General features: G+C 47.2%; 1 protein-coding gene across 3 annotated transcripts in view; it reads left to right on the forward strand.

Moving 5' to 3' along the window:
• Positions 1–24327, forward strand: part of GALNT1 (polypeptide N-acetylgalactosaminyltransferase 1) — a 673496-nt gene that overhangs the window by 381167 nt on the left and 268002 nt on the right. For all 3 annotated transcript variants that reach the window (XM_063922716.1, XM_063922715.1, XM_063922717.1), the window contains one exon: positions 12157–12327. In XM_063922716.1, coding sequence (XP_063778786.1) covers positions 12157–12327 — 171 coding nt within the window. The remainder of the gene's footprint in view (positions 1–12156; positions 12328–24327) is intronic.

Genomic DNA, 24327 nt, shown 5'->3' on the forward strand with positions numbered 1-24327 from the left:
TAGCTTGGGCTTCTTAGGCTACTGGACACCATTAGCTCCAGAGGGATCGACCGCATGGCACTGGCCTTGGTGTTCGGTCCCGGAGCCGCGCCGCCGTCCCCCTTACAGAGCCAGAAGCAAGAAGAGGTCCGGAAAATCGGCGGCAGAAGACATCAGTCTTCACCAAGGTAGCGCACAGCACTGCAGCTGTGCGCCATTGCTCCTCATGCACACTTCACACTCCGGTCACTGAGGGTGCAGGGCGCTGGGGGGGGGGGGGGGGCGCCCTGAGCAGCAATTAAAACACCTTGGCTGGCATATATATCACAATATATAGCCCCAGAGGCTATATATGTGATAAATACCCCTGCCAGAATCCATAAAAAAGCGGGAGAAAAGTCCGCGAAAAAGGGGCGGAGCTATCTCTCTCAGCACACTGGCGCCATTTTCTCTTCACAGTGCAACTGGAAGACAGCTCCCCAGGCTCTCCCCTGTAGTTTTCAGGCTCAAAGGGTTAAAAAGAGAGGGGGGGCACTAAATTTAGGCGCAATATTGTATATACAAGCAGCTATTGGGAAAAATTCACTCAATATAGTCTTAATCCCTAAATTATATAGCGCTCTGGTGTGTGCTGGCATACTCTCTCTCTGTCTCCCCAAAGGGCTGTGTGGGGTCCTGTCCTCAGTCAGAGCGTTCCCTGTGTGTGTGCGGTGTGTCGGTACGGCTGTGTCGACACGTTTGATGAGGAGGCTTATGTGATGGCAGAGCAGATGCCGATAAATGTGATGTCGCCCCCTGTGGGGCAGACACCAGAGTAGATGGATAGGTGGAAGGTATAAACCAACAGTGTCAACTCCTTACATAAAAGGCTGGATGACGTAACAGCTATGGGACAGCCGGCTTCTCAGCCCGCGCCTGCCCAGGCGTCTCAAAGGCCATCAGGGGCTCAAAAACGCCCGCTCCCTCAGATGGCAGACACAGATGTCGACACGGAGTCTGACTCCAGTGTCAACGAGGTTGAGACATATACACAATCCACTAGGAACATCCGTTACATGATCCCGGCAATAAAAAATGTGTTACACATTTCTGACATTAACCCAAGTACCACTAAAAAAGGGTTTTATATTTGGCGAGAAAAAGCAGGCAGTGTTTTGTTCCCCCATCAAATGAGTGAATGAAGTGTGAAAAAGCGTGGGTTCCCCCGATAAGAAACTGGTAATTTCTAAAAAGTTACTGATGGCGTACCCTTTCCCGCCAGAGGATAAGTTACGCTGGTAGATATCCCCTAGGGTGGATAAGGCGCTCACACGTTTGTCAAAAAAGGTGGCACTGCCATCTTAGGATACGGCCACTTTGAAGGTACCTGCTGATAAAAAGCAGGAGGCTATCCTGAAGTCTGTATTTACACACTCAGGTACTAGACTGAGACCTGCAGATAGTGCTGCTGCAGCGTGGTCTGTAACCCTGTCAAACAGGGATACTATTTTGTGAACATAAGACGTCGTCTTATATATGAGGGATGCACAGAGGGAAATTTTGCCGGCTGGCATCCAGAATTAAGGCAATGTCCATTCGGTCAGGAGGTTATTAGAGACCCGACACTGGACTGGTGATGCTGACTTTAAAAGGCACATATAGCCTTATAAGGGTGAGGAATTGTTTGGGGATGGTCTCTGGGACCTCGTATCCACAGCAACAGCTGGGAAGAAATTTTTTTTACCTCAGGTTTCCTCACAGCCTCAGAAAGCACTGTATTATCAGGTACAGTCCTTTCGGCTTCAGAAATGCAAGCGTGTAAAACGAGGTAAGAGGGAAAAAGCTGCACCAGTCAGCCAGTTCCCAGAATCAAAATTCTTCCCCCGCTTCCTCTGAGTCCACCGCATGACGGGGGGGCTCCACAGGCGTAGCCAGGTACGGTGGGGGGCCGCCTCAAAAATTTCAGCGATCAGTGGGCTCGCTCACAGGTGGATCCCTAGATCCTTCAAGTAGTATCTTAGGGGTACAAGCTGGAATTCGAGGCGTCTCCCCCCCGCCGTTTCCTCAAATCTGCCTTGCCGACAACTCCCTCAGGCAGGGAGACTGTGCTAGAGGCAATTCACAAGCTGTATTCCCAGCAGGTGATAGTCAAGGTGCCCCTACTTCAACAAGGATGGGGTTACTATTCCACACTGTTTGTGGTACCGAAACCGGACGGTTCGGTGAGACCCATTTTATAGTTGAAATCCTTGAACACATACATAAAAAAAAATTCAAGTTCAAGATGGAATCGCTCAGGGCGATTATTGCAAACCTGGAGGAGGGGGATTACATGGTATCCCTGGACATCAAGGAGGCTTACCTACATGTCCCCATTTACCATCCTCACCAGGAGTACCTCAGATTTGTGGTACAGGATTGCCATTACCAATTCCAAACACTGCCGTTTGGACTGTCCACGGCACAGAGGGTCTTTACCAAGGTAATGGCAGAAATGATTATACTCCTTCGAGAAAGGAAGTTTTAATTATCCCGTACTTGGACGATCTCCTTATAAAGGCGAGGTCCAAGGAGCAGTTGTTGGTCGGAGTAGCACTATCTCGGGAAGTGCTACAACAGCACGGATGGATTCTATACATTCCAAAGTCACAGCTGGTTCCTACCACACGCCTACTGTTCCTGGGGATGGTTCTGGACACAGAACAGAAAAAAGTGTTTCTCCCGCAGGAGAAAGCCAAGGAGCTGTCATCTCTAGTCAGAGACCTCCTGAAACCAAAACAGGTATCGGTGCATCACTGCACACGATTCCTGGGAAAAATGGTAGCTTCTTACGAAGAAAAATTCCATTCGGCAGGTTCCATGCAAGAACCTTTCAGTGGGACCTCTTAGACAAGTGGTCGGGATCGCATCTTCAGATGCATCGGCTGATAACCCTGTCTCCAAGGACCAGGGTATCTCTACTGTGGTGGCTGCAGAGTGCTCATCTTCAAGAGGGCCGCAGATTCGGCATACAGGACTGGGTCCTGGTAACCACGGATGACAGCCTTCGAGGCTGGGGGGCAGTCACACAGGGAAGAAATTTCCAAGGACTTTGGTCAAGTCGGGAGTCGTCCCTACACATAAATATTCTGGAACTGAGGGCCATTTACAATGCCCTAAGTCTGGCAAGGCCTCTGCTTCAAAACCAGCCGGTACTGATCCAATCAGACAACATCACGGCAGTCGCCCATGTAAACCGACAGGGCGGCACAAGAAGCAGGATGGCGATGGCAGAAGCCACAAGGATTCTCCGATGGGCGGAAAATCACGTCTTAGCACTGTCAGCAGTGTTCATTCCGGGAGTGGACAACTGGGAAGCAGACTTCCTCAGCGGACACGACCTACACCCGGGAGAGTGGGGACTTCATCCAGAAGTCTTCCAACTGTTGGTAAACCGTTGGGAAAGGCCACAGGTGGACATGATGGCGTCCCGCCTAAACAAAAAACTAGAGAGATATTGCGCCAGGTCAAGGGACCCTCAGGCGATAGCTGTGGACGCTCTAGTGACACCGTGGGTGTACCAGTCAGTTTATGTGTTCCCTCCTCTGCCTCTCATACCAAGGGTACTGAGAATAATAAGAAAACGAGGAGTAAGAACAATACTCGTGGTTCCGGATTGGCCAAGACGAGCGTGGTACCCGGAACTTCAAGAGATGATCTCAGAGGACCCATGGCCTCTGCCGCTCAGACAGGACCTGCTGCAGCAGGGGCCCTGTCTGTTCCAAGACTTACCGCGGCTGCGTTTGACGGCATGGCGGTTGAACGCCGGATCCTGAAGGAAAAGGGCATTCCGGAGGAAGTCATTCCTACGCTGATTAAAGCCAGGAAAGATGTAACTGCAAAGCATTATCACCGCATATGGCGGGTGTATGTTGCTTGGTGTGAGGCCAAAAAGGCCCCAACAGAGGAATTTCAACTGGGTCGATTACTGCATTTCCTACAAGCAGGAGTGACTATGGGCCTGAAATTAAACTCCATTAAGGTACAGATCTCGGCTCTGTCGATTTTCTTCCAGAAAGAACTAGCTTCACTACCTGAAGTTCAGACGTTTGTTAAGGGAGTGCTGCATATTCAGCCCCCTTTTGTGCCTCCAGTGGCACCTTGGGATCTCAACGTGGTGTTGAGTTTCTTAAAATCACATTGGTTTGAGCCACTTAAAACCGTGGATCTAAAATATCTCACGTGGAAAGTGGTCATGTTATTGGCCTTGGCTTCAGCCAGGCGTGTGTCAGAATTGGCGGCTTTGTCATGTAAAAGCCCTTATCTGATTTTCCATATGGATAGGGCAGAATTGAGGACTCGTCCCCAGTTTCTCCCTAAGGTGGTATCAGCTTTTCACTTGAACCAACCTATTGTGGTGCCTGCGGCTACTAGGGACTTGGAGGATTCCAAGTTGCTGGACGTAGTCAGGGCCTTGAAAATTTATGTTTCCAGGATGGCTAGAGTCAGGAAAACTGACTCGCTATTTATCCTGTATGCACCCAACAAGCTGGGTGCTCCTGCTTCTAAGCAGACTATTGCTCGCTGGATTTGTAGCACAATTCAGCTGGCGCATTCTGCGGCTGGACTGCCGCATCCTAAATCAGTAAAAGCCCATTCCACAAGGAAGGTGGGCTCATCTTGGGCGGCTGCCCGAGGGGTCTCGGCTTTACAACTTTGCCGAGCTGCAACTTGGTCAGGGGCAAACACGTTTGCAAAATTCTACAAATTTGATACCCTGGCTGAGGAGGACCTTGAGTTCTCTCATTCGGTGCTGCAGAGTCATCCGCACTCTCCCGCCCGTTTGGGAGCTTTGGTATAATCCCCATGGTCCTTTCGGAGTTCCCAGCATCCACTAGGACGTCAGAGAAAATAAGATTTTACTCACCGGTAAATCTATTTCTCGTAGTCCGTAGTGGATGCTGGGCGCCCGTCCCAAGTGCGGATTGTCTGCAATACTTGTACATAGTTATTGTTAACTAAAGGGTTATTGTTGAGCCATCTGTTGAGAGGCTCAGTTGTTTTCATACTGTTAAACTGGGTATGGTATCACGAGTTATACGGTGTGATTGGTGTGGCTGGTAAGAGTCTTACCCGGGATTCAAAATCCTTCCTTATTATGTCAGCTCGTCCGGGCACAGTGTCCTAACTGAGGCTTGGAGGAGGGTCATAGTGGGAGGAGCCAGTGCACACCAGGTGACCTAAAAGCTTTCTTTAGTTGTGCCCAGTCTCCTGCGGAGCCGCTATTCCCCATGGTCCTTTCGGAGTTCCCAGCATCCACTACGGACTACGAGAAATATATTTACCGGTGAGTAAAATCTTATTTTTTCCATGACAAGTTCTGTTGTGATTCATAGATTCATATACAGTTGAGCAAAGATATGCTATTGGCACAGTGTCTATGTGCCTCCTAGTCACTTCACGTTGCAACTACTGTAAGACACATTTTTCTTTTTCATCCACTAGGGGTCACTGGAGTACTGTTGGGATATGGACTTGCGATAGCAGGGATAGGCACGTTTAAATATTTAAATGTGTAACCCTCCTCCTCCATACTCCCAAAGAGACCTCAGTGTTTATGTGCCTCAGGGATTGCACATCCTCGACTGAAGTTCCAGATATTTTATTTTTACTTTTTATATTTACATTTTTCACCACAGCACTTCCTAGCTTATTAAGAAGCTTGGGTCCGGGTCTGTGTGTGCTGCTGCTGGCAGAAGAGTCTTGTCGGTGCTCAATCAGAGGAGCCCCACCATAGACCTAAATCAGCTTCAGCTGATTCAGCCTCGTAAGGCTGCAGGAGCTTGACGACGCATAAATGAAGAAGCCCCGTCAGAGCCTCCACTAACTTTCTAAGCAAGGTAAGGAGCGGGCAGGCAGCTCACACTGCCGCCGCTCCATTTTATATTTCCTGGTGAGCGGGGTGGACAGCTCATGCTGCTTCCCCGCCAGGTGACTTTTCTGTGTAGCACCGCTGGGAGCCCTGCCCAGCCATGGTCAGCCACGCTGCCGCTGCTGATCGCCTGCGGCCCTCACCGCTACCCGTGGCCAATGCTCCCGGTGTACAACTAAGCTGCAGACAGCATCACGGCTGCCAAGGCTCGACCTCATAATCCGGACGCGGACAGCTCATCCAGCTCGCGCTGCCGCTGGTCCCCGTCACTCCCTCACAAGTGCAGCGTCGCGGTGGCTCAGAGGTAAGATGGCAGCGGACAGCTTCATGGCTGCAGCGGCTTGCCTCTCCCTGTTATAGGTGCATCACTGCCCTCTGCCGCGGACTGCTCTCACTTCTGCTGCGGACCGTCCACTCCACTCCTGGCATCGCTGAGAGGTTCTAATAGCCGGGGGGCTTACAGCCGCGGCTTATACGGGACAAGTGGCGAGGAGGTACACGGGATCTAATGTTGATATATGAGCATACTTGCATTCTGTTTTTTTTTTCTTCCTACTTATTTATTGTTGCTACAAGTTCAAACAGTTCTTATATTTCCATTCTTGTCTTATATGACTTTGGTTAAACATACCACCTGCAATACCTTATGATCAAACTCACCAACCCCTCTTGCTGTCGCAGGTTTATACAATTTGTATGTCTGACCCTTTGTTTTCTTGGGACTTTATCAGACATATTCTTATCCTTAAGTTCTGCAATACCTCTGGTTCAAAGCTGCTCACCTTAGGGAATGGTACCCTATCTTTGTCAGTCATATGTATCCATTCATTGCAAAAAGCCTCCGTGTGTGAACCATATTGTTCACACCTAATAAACCTTGCTGACTCTCTTGGTCGCACCTCTTAAACCTGAACCCTGTTTAAACGTCCTTTACTTGAGCAACTGGCTCCCATAATTGTGGGTTTTTTCCCACAAACACCAAAATACTCAATATAAGGCGACGGTGAAAGTTCTCCCAGCGCTTCCACCCGCTCACCGCCCAGTTTGGCCAGTACTACCATACACTGTCGATAGCGAAGGCAATGTACCAAGCCTAGGGCTCCTATCAGACCTTACAGCACCGTAATTTCTTTCGGTGGAAGCTCTGTTTGGAATATTTTCCTGAGAGAGGCAGCGAGTATCTCTTTTCGGTATGTTTCAGCTGGAATTGTTTGTAGGGTGAAAAACAGAGAAATTAGATAACTATCCTTCACCCTTTCCAGTGAAGCCCACCAGGGAGATTTCCCGACGTTGTCAAAGAAAAACCCCTTTTGTATATGCAATCACGTCTGCATATGCTCTCCCACAGCGCATATGACACAATGGTATCACGTTGTGCTGTGCAGAACACACGGACATGCGATGTAATAGCACAGCCTATAGATACTAGTTATCTATATGCCCTACAATTGCTGTAGACCACCTAGCCTAGACCACTCCAGACCACTTTAGTTGTATGGGATACCACTTCAGACCACTTCAGTTCCTAATAACGCAAGGTAGCGAACCCTACGCCACCGGGCCTCTGCTAACCCGGTGTTACCACTTCAAACCACTTCAGACCACTTCAGTTTATGGGTTCAGTTCCACTCGCTCCTGCGTTCACTCACTCAAATACACTTTGTTTTTCCGTACAGAGAATTTAAATTCATTCAGATAGGCAGCTTTACGCCAGAGGCAATACAGTTTTTAAACTAAATTTAGAGTAACCTGCTTTTGAAATCTGATAGTTGTGTGCTATTGTATTAAATGTCTACTATCCCACCTTTGAACTAAACGACACTATTGTATAATTTGTACTCAGCGCCCGCATTCTTACGCACTTAGCGCAAACACGCGACCGTGCGTCTCTCTTACGCTGCGTGCACAGTCCTGTACTTTGTCTGAGACACGTGTACAAAACCCTGCGTCTGCAATAAATCACACAGCTTCTATAAATGTGAGCAATACTAACTACTATTGCCCACTAGACTTAACTTGTTTTGTATAAACTTTTATACAGAACTGTGTTTGTGTCTTTACGCTTACTTTCTTAAAATACTGTTATTTCAAATTTACCTATATAGCAACAAATGTATCCTATTTCACACAGATCTATAATGACTCTAGCAATAATCAATAATTTAAATGATATGATTCAGATTAGATAGCTATCTTGCAGAACATACATTGATATAAATATACACATAATTATAATAATATTATATATAATATATATTTATGTAATATATATCACTTGACTCTCATAGAACCCCATGCAGTACACACCTACTGAATGAATGCATTTCCTTTAAAGTCTCTAATTTGCATATCAACAGACATTCATATGCCTGTTCGAGAGGGTAGTTAATTAACATTTCAATGGCTATCCTAAACTAGCAAGCAGAGTTAACTGAATCCTAGAGGTAAAAGAAAAAAAACAACTTTTTTTTTCTGTGTGTAATTCTTACATCAAGTATTCATCTCACTATTAACTTTCACTAGGCCCAGCTGAAACTATTTGTAATTGACTATGGCATGGGTTAAATAAATGCATTGGTAACTCATAAATGGTGTTGTTATTATTATTATTATTATTATTATTATTTTTAGTATTGTTGTTATTATTATTATCCTTTATTTATATGGCACCACAAGGGTTCCGCAGCGCCCAATTACAGAGTACATATGCACATAATCAAAACAAGAAAACAGTGACTTACAGTTGAAGACAATTTAGGACAAGTACAGGGTAACTAAGCATAACTACACCAGTAAATGACAGAGATAAGTTCCAGGTGGCCAAAGAACTGCGTGATTTGGGCAGTTGAGGATTATTAAAGTAAGAAAAGGATAAGCACATGAGGGAAGAGGGCCCTACTCGTGAGAGCTTACATTCTAAGGGAATGTGACTAAAGAGAGCTGATTATTCTGGTCATTGAAAATCAGCCATTTAGAAAAATGACCTTCCCAAAATGGCAACTGCTCCTCCCCCTTCCACTTCCATTAGGGTTACACAAAATGGTGGACAGGCCATGTGGTTAGTCCAAAATGGAGGACAGACCATGTGGCTTCCTTTGTCACAAAGAAATCACACATCATACAAGCACCAGCAGTTATTTTAGGCCCGAGTTAAAAATAAAAACTATATCAAGGCTATGCAGCAACTTTTACATATACTTTTAACCCTACTTAAGAGATAAGCAATCCAATCTGAATCAAACACAATATGACTTATTTGAACCTTGTTTTGCAACAATAAAAATGCATTTTAGCATCTTAAATATTATGAGAAACACATTGTTCCTTGAATTTCATATCAGCGGCTTACTGATACCACAACAATACATTAACATGGATGTTATTTTCATCAGCTTCTCAATGCGTTCATTGAAGCCAGTCAATTACAGCCGCGTTTGTAATGTACAGTGCATCATTAAGAATGTGAAATCGCGGACAAGCCCCCATCTAAGAATGCCAAATTGCTTTCTCACAAATATTTAAAATGCCCGCTCTAATATATATTGTAAATGCCTGCACCTCTTATTACCATATCCCATGAATGTGTGCTATATATCGCAAAACACTGCATCCCATAAGAGAAAACAATACACCTACACATTATCTGAGTTCCAAAGCTCATTGATGTATATATTTGTTATTAAAAAGGATATGTATTCAATATATATTACAAAGTACAGTATACCTATAGTTACATGGTTACACTCACACAGTGAGCAGTTAGAACATACAATTACATACAGTTATACGTCATTACATACAGTTTCAGTTACATGCCAGCGATACAATTACCATTCCCTCCAATGCAGCTTATATCTCCCTCTCTCTGTAAATAAATACAGGAACTAAACTGCCAGCAACTCTTCCATCATCCTCTGAGACCAAAAAGCAAGTAACTGACCTCCTGTGTGGTCAGCTTATGTCTCATCTAGTTTCTGGGGGAGGGGACTCACGATGAGTCACCAGTTCCTTTGTATATGGTAATCAGATTCAGCCTTGAAGACATCCAAAGGGCTGGCTGAGTTTCCTGCTTGGAATATCCATAGTTCTAATAAAAGTGATTTTAGCTTTTATACATTTAATCATAACTATTTGCTGCAATGTCCTACAACTTCATAACAAGTTTCAAATTAATCTACACATTAAGCTGGTTGTTTTAATAGTACACATGATCGGTTTATCTTGTTTAGTTCAAATAATACACATCCATGACATTACTTCATTAGATAATTTTAAATCATCATGATGTATGGCGCTTTATATTATTTATAATTATGTACTACATTAAATAAGTGTCAAATCCATCTCTGTGGTATGTCTGTGTAAATGCGTGTGTTACCATATATTGCTGTGCTCGCTGCGCGTATTTGCAAATATAGCGACTTATGTGTGTAGTTTGTATGTTCTTTTTATGTAATATTTTTTACTTTGACAGTTCTTAGTGGGTTGTATGATATGATCATCCAGCAATGTTGGAAGACAAAATGTGAGGTTATGGGGAATGTGCAGAGTAGATGTAACTGGATAGGGAAGCATTGAAGGTTATGTGTGTGGGTCAGGAATTTGGTAGGCTTGTCTGAAGAGATGAGTTTCAGGGAACATTTAAATGTTTGGAGACTAGTGGAGAGTCTTATTGTGCGTGGGAGGGCATTCCACAGAGTGGATGAAGCCCGGGTAAAGTCCTGTAATTTTGAGTGGGAACAGGTAATACATCTGGATGAGAGACAAGGATCTTGTGCAGAGCGGATGGGTCTGGTAGGGAGATATTTTGAGATGAGTGAGGAGATGTATAATGGTGCAGTTTGGTTAATAGCCTTGTATGTAAGTAAAAGTATTTTATATTTGACACTGTAGAATACCGGTAACCAATGGAGGGACTGACAGAGCGGATCAGCAGACGAAGAACGTCTGGCGAGGAAGATTAGCCTTGCAGATGCATTTAAAATGGATTGAAGTGGTGAGAGCCTATGTTTGGGAAGACCAGTAAGGTGTCTATTACAATAATCAATGCAGGAGATGATGAGTGCATGGATCAGAGTTTTTGCAGTGTCTTGTGTAAGATAAGGGCGTATTTTGGATATGTTTTTGAGGTGCATGTAACATGATTTAGAGACAGATTGAATGTGTGAAACAAACGACAGTTCAGAGTCAAGGATGACACCTAGGCAGCGAGCTTGTGTTTAGTTCCTGGTTTGACGTCACAAACACGCCCTGCGTTCGGCCAGCCACTCTCCCATTTCTCCAGCCACTCCTGCGTTTTTGCCTAGCACACCTGTGTTTTTTAGCGTACACCCTGAAAACGCAGAGTTGCTGCCCAGAAACACCCACTTCCTGTCAATCATACTATGAACACTCGAGCGACTGAAAAACGTCGCTCGAGCTTGGGTAAAACTACAAAGTTTTGTGTGAAAGTACTTAGCGCATGCGCAGAATTGGCACTTTTTCACTTGATCGCTGCACTGCGAAAAAATGCAGCGAGCGATCAACTCGGAATGAGGGCCTATACCCCATGTTTCTGAATGGATTCCCAGTATCCCCTACGGACTACCGGTAGGTAATTAAAATCCAATTTTTTTTATACATATGAGAAGAACAACACTATCTGTTCTTAAATGATATTTATATTATACAATGTATTGTGGTAAAAAAAAAATTGGGGGGGGATGGGGGGTTGTGGAAGTTGTCTGATTTTGCATCAGAACTAAAGGCTCTATCAGCCTTGGAAGAAATTCCCATGAATATGAGCCATCTCACTACTGGTTTCCACACTTGTCTGCTTAATGGAGCTAAGTGGTGTGCCTTTTCTTTCGTACTTCAAAGTGAATGTGTTTTCTTCTAACCTCTGCATGTTCAAACTTGTGCTTGACAAATTTTGCTTCAGAATCCTATGCAGTATGGTAGACATACAGGTGCATTTTTCACAGCTGGGTCCAAACTTGTATTTGCGTTGCAGAGTTACAGTATTTACTTTTGTAAAAGACATCCCTTTGGCTTTTATTTTAGAAAACTTAGAGAAAAACTACATATATTTAGTCTGTGCATTCAAACACTGTTGAATTCTCATTTAGACATTCAAATTATATACTGCATTTTACAGTCAGCTTATTAAATACATTTTGTTTCTTAAACATCAGTTTTGCATTTTTTGAAAGTATCTTTAAATTGTATCAAAATAATTTGTTGATATAACATTAAGTAGCCAAAGCCTGAATCCATTAGTAATGCAATTTTGTTTCATCGTTATAAAGGAGGACTGTGGTGTGCCCCATAATTGATGTTATTAGCGACGATACTTTTGAATATATGGCTGGTTCTGACATGACCTATGGTGGGTTCAACTGGAAATTGAACTTCAGATGGTATCCTGTTCCCCAGCGTGAAATGGATCGCAGAAGAGGAGATCGAACTCTTCCTGTGAGGTGACCAATTTAGTGTATTACTTGCTTTTATTTATCAGTGTCAGGTGGTTTGCTTAGGTGTTATGATTGTGCTCTTGATTTTTACAATCTAATCACAGACTAATCACAATTTACAAGAGGTTAATACCACTTACAGTCATTGTATTTCTCTGACGTCCTAGTGGATGCTGGGTACTCCGTAAGGACCATGGGGTATAGACGGGCTCCGCATGAGACTGGGCACTCTTAAAAGAAAGATTAGGTATTATATCTGGTGTGCACTGGCTCCTCCCTATATGCCCCTCCTCCAGACCTCAGTTAGTATCTGTGCCCGGCCAGAGCTGGATGCACCCTAGGAGCTCTCCTGAGCTTCCTAGAAAACAAAGTATTTGTTAGGTTTTTTACTTTCAGTGAGATCTGCTGGCAACAGACTCACTGCTACGAGGGACTGAGGGGAGAGAAGCGAACCTACCTGCTTGCAGCTAACTTGGACTTCTAAGGCTACTGGACACCATTAGCTCCAGAGGGATCGAACACAGGCCCAGCCTCGGTCGTCCGGTCCCGGAGCCGCGCCGCCGTCCCCCTCGCAGAGCCAGAAGAACGAAGAGAAGTGAAAAATTGGCGGCTGAAGACTCCGGTCTTCATTAAGGTAGCGCACAGCACTGCAGCTGTGCGCCATTGCTCCCTCTGCACACCACACGCTCCGGTCACTGATGGGTGCAGGGCGCTGGGGGGCCCTGGGCAGCAATTATAGTACCTTACATGGCTAAATAGCACATAATACAGCTATTAAACTGTATATGTGCATAATCCCCCGCCATAAAGCAGATAAAAAAGCAAGAGAAGTCCGCAGAGAAAGGGGCGGGGCTATCTTCCTCAGCACACCAGCGCCATTTTCTCTTCACAGCTCCGCTGAAAGGACACTCCCCAGGCTCTCCCCTGCAGTTCCAGACTTCTAGGGTAAAAAAGAGAAGGGGGGCACATAAATTTAGGCGCATAACTGTGTATATAAGCTGCTATAGGGGAAAAATCACTCTGTATAGTGTGCATCCCTGCATTATATAGCGCTGTGGTGTGTGCTGGCATACTCTCTCTCTGTCTCCCCAAAGGACTTGGTGGGGTCCTGTCCTCAGTCAGAGCATTCCCTGTGTGTGTGCGGTGTGTCGACATGTTTGATGAGGAAACTTATGTGGAGGCGGAGCAGGTGCCGATAAGTGTGATGTCACCCCCTGGCGGGGCCGACACCAGAGTGGGTGGATATGTGGAAGGTATTACACGACAGTGTCAGCCCCTTGCATAAAAGGTTCGATGACATAACAGCTGTAAGACAGCCGGCTTCTCAGCCAGTGCCTGCCCAGGTGTCTCAAAGGCCATCAGGGGCTCAAAAACGCCCGCTACCTCAGATGGCAGACACAGATACAGATGTCGACACGGAGTCTGACTCCAGTGTCGACGAGTACGAGACTAATGTACAATCCACAAGGGCCATCCGTTGCATGATTACGGCAATGAAAAATGTGTTGCACATTTCTGACATTAACCCAGGTACCACTAAAAAGGGTATTATGTTTGGGGAGAAAAAGCAACCAGTGGTTTTTCCCCCATCAGATGAGTTGAATGAAGTGTGTGAAGAAGCGTGGGCTTCCCCCGATAAGAAACTAGTGATTTCCAAAAAGTTACTGATGGCGTACCCTTTCCCGCCAGAGGACAGCTTACGTTGGGAGACATCCCCTAGGGTGGATAAGGCGCTCACACGCTTGTCAAAAAAGGTGGCACTGCCGTCTCAGGATACGGCCGCCTTAAAGGAGCCTGCGGATAGAAAGCAGGAGGCTATCCTGAAGTCTGTATATACACACTCAGGTACTATACTGAGACCTGCAATTGCTTCAGCATGGATGTGTAGTGCTGCAGCAGCTTGGTCCGATACCCTGTCAGATAATATTGATACCCTCGACAGGGATATGATTTTGCTAACCATAGAGCATATAAAAGACGTTGTCTTATATATGAGAGATGCACAGAGGGATATTTGCCGGCTGGCATCTAGAATTAATGCAATGTCCGTTTCTGCCAGGAGAGTATTATGGACTCGGCAGTGGACAGGTGATGCTGATTCTAAAAGGCACATGGAGGTTTTGTCTTACAAGGGTGAGGAATTGTTTGGGGATGGTCTCTCGGACCTCGTATCCACAGCAACAGCTGGGAAGTAGACATTTTTACCTCAGGTTTCCTCACAGCCAAAGAAAGCACCATATTATCAGGTACAGTCCTTTTGGCCCCAGAAAGGCAAGCGGGTCAGAGGCGCTTCCTTTCTGCCCAGAGGCAAGGGAAGAGGGAAAAAGCTGCACCAGACAGCCAGTTCCCAGGAACAAAAATCCTCTCCCGCTTCCTCTAAGTCCACCGCATGACGCTGGGGCTCCACAGGCGTAGCCAGGTGCGGTGGGGGCGCGTCTCCGGAACTTCCGCGACCAGTGTGTTCGCTCACAGGTGGATCTCTGGGTTCTGCAAGTGGTATCTCAGGGATACAAGCTGGAGTTCGAGGCCACTCCCCTTCGCCGTTACCTCAAACCAGCCTTGCCAGCTGCTCCCAAAGAAAGGGAGGTAGTACTGGCAGCCATTCACAAGCTGTACCTCCAGCAGGTGATAATCAAGGTACCCCCCCTTCAACAGGGGCGGGGTTACTATTCCACAATGTTTGTGGTACCGAAACCAGACGGTTCGGTGAGACCCATCCTAAATTTAAAATCCTTGAACACTTATACAAGGAAGTTCAAGTTCAAGATGGAATCGCTCAGGGCGGTTATTGCAAGCCTGGAAGAGGGGGATTTTATGGTGTCCTTGGACATCAAGGATGCATACCTCCATGTCCCCATTTACCCACCTCACCAGGAGTACCTCAGGTTTGTGGTACAGGACTGTCATTACCAATTCCAGACGTTGCCGTTTGGTCTATCCACGACACCAAGGGTATTTACCAAGGTAATGGCCGTAATGATGATACTCCTCAGAAAGAAGGGAGTTATAATTATCCCGTACTTAGACAATCTCCTGATAAAGGCGAGGTCCAAAGAGCAGTTGCTAGTCAGCGTAGCACTATCTCAGGAAGTGCTGCATCAGCACGGCTGGATTCTGAATATCCCAAGGTCACAGCTGATTCATGTGACGCGTCTGCTGTTCCTGGGCATGATTCTAGACACAGAACAGAAGAAGGTGTTTCTCCCGGAGGAGAAGGCCCAGGAATTATCATCTCTGGTCAGGGACCTCCTGAAACCAAAACAGGTGTCGGTGCATCACTGCACGCGAATCCTGGGAAAGATGGTAGCTTCTTACGAAGCAATTCCCTTCAGCAGGTTCGATGCAAGGATCTTCCAGTGGGATCTGTTGGAATAGTGGTCTGGATCGCATCTTCAGATGCATCGGTTGATCACCCTGTCTCCGAGGGCCATGGTGTCTCTGCTGTGGTGGCTGCAGAGTGCTCATCTGCTCGAAGGCCGCAGATTCGGCATACAGGACTGGGTCCTGGTGACCACGGATGCCAGCCTTCGAGGCTGGGGGGCAGTCACCCAGGGAAGAAACTTCCAAGGACAATGGTCGAGTCAGGAAACTTCCCTACACATAAATATTCTGGAACTAAGGGCCATTTACAACGCCCTGAGTCAAGCAGAACCCCTGCTTCAAAACCAACCAGTTCTGATTCATTCAGACAACATCACAGCGGTCGCCCATGTAAACCGCCAGGGCGGCACAAGAAGCAGGATGGCAATGGCAGAAGCCACAAGGATTCTTCGATGGGCGGAGAATCACGTACTAGCACTGTCAGCAGTGTTCATTCCGGGAGTGGACAACTGGGAAGCAGACTTCCTCAGCAGACACGACCTCCACCCGGGAGAGTGGGGACTTCATCCAGAAGTCTTCAAGCTGTTTGTAAACCGTTGGGAACGGCCACAGGTGGACATGATGGCGTCCCGCCTCAACAAAAAGCTAAAAAGATATTGCGCCAGGTCAAGGGACCCTCAGGCGATAGCTGTGGACGCTCTAGTGACACCGTGGGTGTACCAGTCGGTGTATGTGTTCCCTCCTCTTCCTCTCATACCAAAGGTACTGAGGATAATAAGAAAAAGGGGAGTAAGAACTATACTCATTGTTCCGGATTGGCCAAGAAGAGCTTGGTACCCAGAACTTCAGGACATGATCTCAGAGGACCCATGGCCTCTGCCTCTCAGACAGGACATGTTGCAACAGGGGCCCTGTCTGTTCCAAGACTTACCGCGGCTGCTTTTGACGGCATGGCGGTTGAACGCCGAATCCTAAAGGAAAAGGGCATTCCAGATGAAGTCATTCCTATGCTGATAAAAGCTAAGAAGGATGTGACAGCAAAACATTATCACCGCATATGGCGAAAATATGTTGCTTGGTGTGAAGCCAGGAAGGCCCCAACGGAGGAATTTCAGCTGGGTCGATTTCTGCACTTCCTACAGTCAGGGGTGACTATGGGCCTTAAATTGGGTTCCATAAAAGTCCAGATTTCGGCCCTGTCTATTTTCTTTCAAAAAGAACTGGCTTCACTGCCTGAAGTTCAGACGTTTGTTAAGGGAGTGCTCCATATTCAGCCCCCTTTTGTGCCTCCAGTGGCACCTTGGGATCTCAATGTTGTGTTGGATTTCCTAAAATCACATTGGTTTGAGCCACTTAAAACCGTGGAGCTAAAATATCTCACGTGGAAAGTGGTCATGCTATTGGCCTTGGCTTCGGCCAGGCGTGTGTCAGAATTGGCAGCTTTGTCGTGTAAAAGCCCATATTTGATTTTCCATATGGACAGGGCAGAATTGAGGACTCGTCCCCAATTTCTCCCAAAGGTGGTATCCGCTTTTCATTTGAACCTACCTATTGTGGTGCCTGCGGCTACTCGTGACTTGGAGGATTCCAAGTTGCTGGACGTAGTCCGGGCCCTAAAAATCTATGTTTCCAGGACAGCTGGAGTCAGAAAAACTGACTCGCTATTTATCCTGCATGCACCCAACAAGCTGGGTGCTCCTGCTTCAAAGCAGACTATTGCTCGCTGGATCTGTAGCACGATTCAACTTGCACATTCTGCGGCTGGACTGCCGCATCCTAAATCTGTAAAAGCCCATTCCACAAGGAAGGTGGGCTCTTCTTGGGCGGCTGCCCGAGGAGTCTCGGCTTTACAACTTTGCCGAGCTGCTACTTGGTTGGGTTCAAACACATTTGCAAAATTCTACAAGTTTGATACCCTGGCTGAGGAGGACCTTGAGTTTGCTCATTCGGTGCTGCAGAGTCATCCGCACTCTCCCGTCCGTTTGGGAGCTTTGGTATAATCCCCATGGTCCTTACGGAGTACCCAGCATCCACTAGGACGTCAGAGAAAATAAGAATTTACTCACCAGTAATTCTATTTCTCGTAGTCCGTAGTGGATGCTGGGAGCCCGTTCCAAGTGCGGACTCTCTGCAATACGTGTATACAGTTATTGCTTAACTAAAGTGTTTTGTTATGAGCCATCTGTTAATGAGGCTTATGTTGTTCATACTGTTAACTGGGTATAGTTATCACAAGTTGTACGGTGTGATTGGTGTGGCTGATATTAGTCTTACCCTGTATTCCATATCCTTTCTTAGTAATGTCAGCTCTTCCGGGCAAAGTTTCCCTAACTGAGGTCTGGAGGAGGGGCATAGAGGGAGGAGCCAGTGCACACCAGATATAGTACCTAATCTTTCTTTTAAGAGTGCCCAGTCTCCTGCGGAGCCCGTCTATACCCCATGGTCCTTACGGAGTACCCAGCATACACTACGGACTACGAGAAATAGAATTACCGGTGAGTAAATTCTTATTTTTTTCTGTCACCTAGTGCTAGTTTGTAGGTATTTAAGGCATTTATAGGTATGATGCCTCTCGAGATCAATATGGTACAATAATTGTTATTTTTAGGCAACAAGTAATGAAAGCTTGTTATACAAATATGTCCTCGTACATCTTTGCTGCAGTCATGCCAAATCTTGAGGTGTCAGGTCGCGTGAGAACCTTCAAGCATTGGGCATCTTTTTTACCTCTCTGTTGACAAAAATGCATCTTAATTGCACTGCAACGCGACTAGGATGCATAAGAAGATACTACTAATGTTGACACTTGCATATCTGTGTGCAACTGATGCTGGGTACACACTAGACCACAGGTTCTCAAACTCGGCCCTCAGGACCCCACACAGTGCATGTTTTGCAGGTCTCCTCACAGAATCACAAGTGAAATAATTAGCTCCACCTGTGGACCTTTTAAAATTTGTCAGTGAGTAATTAATACACCTGTGCACTTGCTGGGTTACCTGCAAAACATGCACTGTGTGGGGTCCTGAGGACCGAGTTTGAGAACCACTGCACTAGACCAGTGGTTCTCAAACTCGGTCCTCAGGACCCCACACAGTGCATGTTTTGCAGGTAACCAAGCAAGTGCACAGGTGTATTAATTACTCACTGACACATTTTAAGAGGTCCACAGGTGGAGCTAATTATTTCACTTGTGATTTTGTGAGGAGACCTGCAAAACATGCACCGTGTGGGGTCCTGAGGACCGAGTTTGAGAACCTGTGCAGTAGACAATATGCTCCATGAGCGATATCAACATTGTTTCTCTTACGTCCTAGAGGATGCTGGGGTCCATATTAGTACCATGGGGTATAGATGGGTCCACCAGGAGCCATTGGCACTTTAAGAGTTTAATAGAGTTTAAGCTGGCTTCTCCCTCAATGCCCCTCCTACCAAACTCAGTTTAGAAAATGTGCCCGGAGGAGCCGGTCACAGCTAGGGGAGCTCTACAGAGTTCTCTTAGAAAAATTTTTTTCTCTGCCGTCCTAGTGGATGCTGTGAACTCCGTAAGGACCATGGGGGAATAGCGGGCTCCGCAGGAGACTGGGCACTCTAAAGAACGATTAGGTACTATCTGGTGTGCACTGGCTCCTCCCTCTATGCCCCTCCTCCAGACCTCAGTTAGAATCTGTGCCCGGCCAGAGCTGGGTGCTCCTAGAGGGCTCTCCTGAGCCTGCTAGTAAAAGAAAGTATTTGTTAGGTTTCTCTGACGTCCTAGTGGATGCTGGGTACTCTGTAAGGACCATGGGGAATAGCGGGCTCCACAGGAGACTGGGCACTCTAAAGAAAGATTAGGTACTATCTGGTGTGCACTGGCTCCTCCCTCTATGCCCCTCCTCCAGACCTCAGTTAGAATCTGTGCCCGGCCCGAGCTGGTTGCACACTAGGGGCTCTCCTGAGCTCCTAATAAAGAAAGTATTTGTTAGGTTTTTATTTTCAGTGAGATCTGTTGGCAACAGACTCACTGCTACGAGGGACTAAGGGGAGAAGAAGCGAACCTACCTGCTTGCAGCTAGCTTGGGCCTTGGGCTTCTTAGGCTACTGGACACCATTAGCTCCAGAGGGATCGAACACAGGCCCAGCCTCGGTCGTCTGGTCCCGGAGCTGCGCCGCCGTCCCCCTTATAGAGCCAGAAGCAAGAAGAGCATCCTGGAAATCGGCGGCTGAAGACTTCGGTCTTCATTAAGGTAGCGCACAGCACTGCTCCCTATGCACACCTCATACTCCGGTCACTGATGGGTGCAGGGCACTGGGGGGGGGGGGGTGCCCTGGGCTGCAATTAGAGTACCTTGACTTTGGCAAACAACACATAATATAGCCTAATAAGCTATATATGTGCAAAAATCCCCAGCCATAATACAATTATAAGAGCGGGAGAAGTCTGCCGAAAAAGGGGCGGGGCTATCTCCCTCAGCACACTGGCGCCATTTTCTCTTCACAGTGCAGCTGGAAGACAGCTCCCCAGGCTCTCCCCTGCAGTTTCCAGGCTCAAAGGGTTAAAAAGAGAGGAGGGGCACTAAATTTAGGATATATATATATATATATATATATATATATATATATATATTGTATATAAAAAGCAGCTATTATAGGGATGAATCACTTTCTCTGACGTCCTAGTGGATGCTGGGACTCCGTCAGGACCATGGGGAATAGCGGCTCCGCAGGAGACAGGGCACAAAATTTAAAAGTTTGACCACTAGGTGGTGTGTACTGGCTCCTCCCCCCATGACCCTCCTCCAAGCCTCAGTTAGGTTTTTGTGCCCGTCCGAGCAGGGTGCAATCTAGGTGGCTCTCCTAAAGAGCTGCTTAGAAAAAGTTTGTTAGGTTTTTTATTTTCAGTGAGTCCTGCTGGCAACAGGCTCACTGCAACGAGGGACTTAGGGGAGAAGAAGTGAACTCACCTGCGTGCAGGATGGATTTGCTTCTTAGGTTACTGGACACTAGCTCCAGAGGGCGATCACAGGTACAGCCTGGATGGGTCACCGGAGCCGCGCCGCCGACCCCCTTGCAGATGCCGAATAGAGAAGAGGTCCAGAAACCGGCGGCAGAAGACGTCTCAGTCTTCATGAGGTAGCGCACAGCACTGCAGCTGTGCGCCATTGCTCTCCGCACACTTCACACCAGCGGTCACTGAGGGTGCAGGGCGCTGGGGGGGGCGCCCTGGGCAGCAATGTAATATACCTATTCTGGCTAAAATATATCACATATAGCCCCTGGGGCTATATGGATGTATTTAACCCCTGCCAGGTTCCAAAAAAACCGGGAGAAGAAGCCCGCCGAAAAGGGGGCGGGGCCTATTCTCCTCAGCACACAGCGCCATTTTCCTGCCCAGCTCCGCTGCGAGGAAGGCTCCCAGGACTCTCCCCTGCACTGCACTACAGAAACAGGGTAAAAACAGAGAGGGGGGGGCACTTATTGGCGATATTTATAATATTTGAGCTGCTATAAAGGGAACACACTTATTAAGGTTGTCCCTATATATATTTATAGCGCTTGGGTGTGTGCTGGCAAACTCTCCCTCTGTCTCCCCAAAGGGCTAGTGGGGTCCTGTCTTCTATCAGAGCATTCCCTGTGTGTCTGCTGTGTGTCGGTACGTGTGTGTCGACATGTATGAGGACAATGTTGGCGTGGAGGCGGAGCAATTGCCTGTAATGGTGATGTCACCCCCTAGGGAGTCGACACCAGAATGGATGGCTTTGTTTATGGAATTACGGGATAGTGTCAGCACGCTACAAAAGTCGGTTGACGACATGAGACAGCCGGCAAACCAGTTAGTACCTGTCCAGGCGTCTCAGACACCGTCAGGGGCTGTAAAACGCCCTTTACCTCAGTCGGTTGACACAGACCCAGACACTGACACTGAATCCAGTGTCGACGGTGAAGAAACAAACGTATTTTCCAGTAGGGCCACACGTTATATGATCACGGCAATGAAGGAGGCTTTGCATATCTCTGATACTGCAAGTACCACAAAAAGGGGTATTATGTGGGGTGTGAAAAAACTACCGATAGTTTTTCCTGAATCAGAGGAACTGAATGAAGTGTGTGATGAAGCGTGGGTTACCCCAGATAGAAAACTGCTAATTTCAAAGAAGTTATTGGCATTATACCCTTTCCCGCCAGAGGTTAGGGCGCGCTGGGAAACACCTCCTAGGGTGGATAAGGCGCTCACACGCTTATCAAAGCAAGTGGCGTTACCGTCTCCTGATACGGCCGCCCTCAAGGATCCAGCTGATAGGAGGCTGGAGAATACATTAAAAAGTATATACACACATACGGGTGTTATACTGAGACCAGCAATCGCCTCAGCCTGGATGTGCAGTGCTGGCGTGGCTTGGTCGGAGTCACTGTCTGAAAATATTGATACCCTGGATAGGGACAGTATTTTACTGACTATAGAGCAGTTAAAGGATGCATTTCTTTATATGCGAGATGCACAGAGAGATATTTGCACTCTGGCATCAAGAGTAAGTGCGATGTCCATATCTGCCAGAAGAAGTTTATGGACGCGCCAGTGGTCAGGTGATGCGGATTCCAAACGACATATGGAAGTATTGCCGTATAAGGGGGAGGAATTATTTGGGGTCGGTCTATCGGATCTGGTGGCCACGGCAACGGCCGGAAAATCCACCTTTTTACCCCAGGTCACCTCCCAGCAGAAAAAGCCGCAGGCTTTTCAGCCGCAGTCCTTTCGTTCCTATAAGAACAAACGAGCAAAAGGACATTCCTATTTGCCCCGAGGCAAAGGAAAGGGTAAGAGACTGCAACAAGCAGCTCCTTCCCAGGAGCAGAAGCCCTCCCCGGCTTCTACAAAGGCGTCAGCATGACGCTGGGACCTTACAAGCAGACTCAGGGGCGGTGGGGGGTCGCCTCAAACATTTCAGCGCACAGTGGGCTCACTCGCAGGTGGACCCCTGGATCCTGCAGGTAGTATCTCAGGGTTACAGGTTGGAATTCGAGAAGTCCCCTCCTCGCCGTTTCCTAAAGTCTGCTTTGCCAACGTCTCCCTCCGACAGGGCGACGGTATTGGAGGCCATTCACAAGCTGTATTCTCAGCAGGTGATAGTCAAGGTACCCCTCCTACAACAGGGACAGGGGTATTACTCCACGCTATTTGTGGTACCGAAGCCGGACGGCTCGGTAAGACCGATTCTAAATCTAAAATCTCTGAACCTGTACATACAAAAATTCAAGTTCAAGATGGAGTCACTCAGAGCAGTGATAGCGAATCTGGAAGAAGGGGATTTTATGGTTCCTTGGACATCAAGGATGCTTACCTTCATGTTCCAATTTGTCCTTCACACCAAGGGTACCTCAGGTTCGTGGTCCAAAACTGTCATTATCAGTTTCAGACGCTGCCGTTTGGATTGTCCACGGCACCCCGGGTCTTTACCAAGGTAATGGCCGAAATGATGATCCTTCTTCGAAGAGAAGGCGTCTTAATTATCCCTTACTTGGACGATCTCCTGATAAGGGCAAGATCCAGAGAACAGCTGGAGGTCGGAGTAGCACTAACCCAAGTAGTGCTCCAACAACACGGGTGGATTCTGAATTTTCCAAAATCCCAACTGATCCCGACGACACGTCTGTTGTTCCTAGGGATGATTCTGGACACTGTTCAGAAAAAGGTATTTCTTCCGGAGGAGAAAGCCAGGGAGTTATCCGATCTAGTCAGGAACCTCCTAAAACCAGGAAAAGTATCTGTGCATCAATGCACAAGAGTCCTGGGAAAAATGGTAGCTTCTTACGAAGCGATTCCATTCGGCAGATTCCATGCACGAACTTTTCAGTGGGATCTGCTGGACAAATGGTCCGGATCGCATCTGCAGATGCATCAGCGGATAAAATTGTCCACAAGGACAAGAGTGTCTCTGCTATGGTGGTTGCAGAGTGCTCATCTGTTAGAGGGCCGCAGATTCGGCATACAGAACTGGGTCCTAGTGACCACGGATGCCAGCCTGAGAGGCTGGGGAGCGGTCACACAGGGAAGAAACTTCCAGGGCGTGTGGTCAAGCCTGGAGACGTCTCTTCACATAAATATACTGGAGCTAAGAGCAATCTACAATGCTCTAAGCCTGGCAAAACCTCTGCTTCAGGGTCAGCCGGTGTTGATTCAGTCGGACAACATCACGGCAGTCGCCCACGTAAATGGCGTCCCGCCTCAACAAAAAACTGGACAGGTATTGCGCCAGGTCAAGAGACCCTCAGGCAATAGCTGTAGACGCTCTGGTAACACCATGGGTGTACCAGTCAGTGTATGTGTTTCCTCCTCTGCCTCTCATACCAAAAGTACTGAGAATTATACAGAAAAGGGGAGTAAGAACGATACTCGTGGCTCCGAATTGGCCAAGAAGAACTTGGTACCCGGAACTTCATGAGATGCTCACGGAAGATCTGTGGCCTCTACCTCTAAGACGGGACCTGCTTCAGCAGGGACCGTGTCTATTCCAAGACTTACCGCGGCTGCGTTTGACGGCATGGCGGTTGAACGCCGAATCCTAAGGGAAAAAGGCATTCCGGAAGAGGTCATCCCTACCCTGGTAAAAGCCAGGAAGGAGGTGACTGCACAACATTATCACCGCATTTGGAGAAAATATGTTGCGTGGTGTGAGGCCAGGAAGGCCCCGACGGAGGAATTTCAAC

The sequence above is a fragment of the Pseudophryne corroboree genome, chromosome 5 (assembly GCF_028390025.1).
Source record: "Pseudophryne corroboree isolate aPseCor3 chromosome 5, aPseCor3.hap2, whole genome shotgun sequence".
NCBI classification, from domain to species: Eukaryota; Metazoa; Chordata; class Amphibia; order Anura; family Myobatrachidae; genus Pseudophryne; species Pseudophryne corroboree.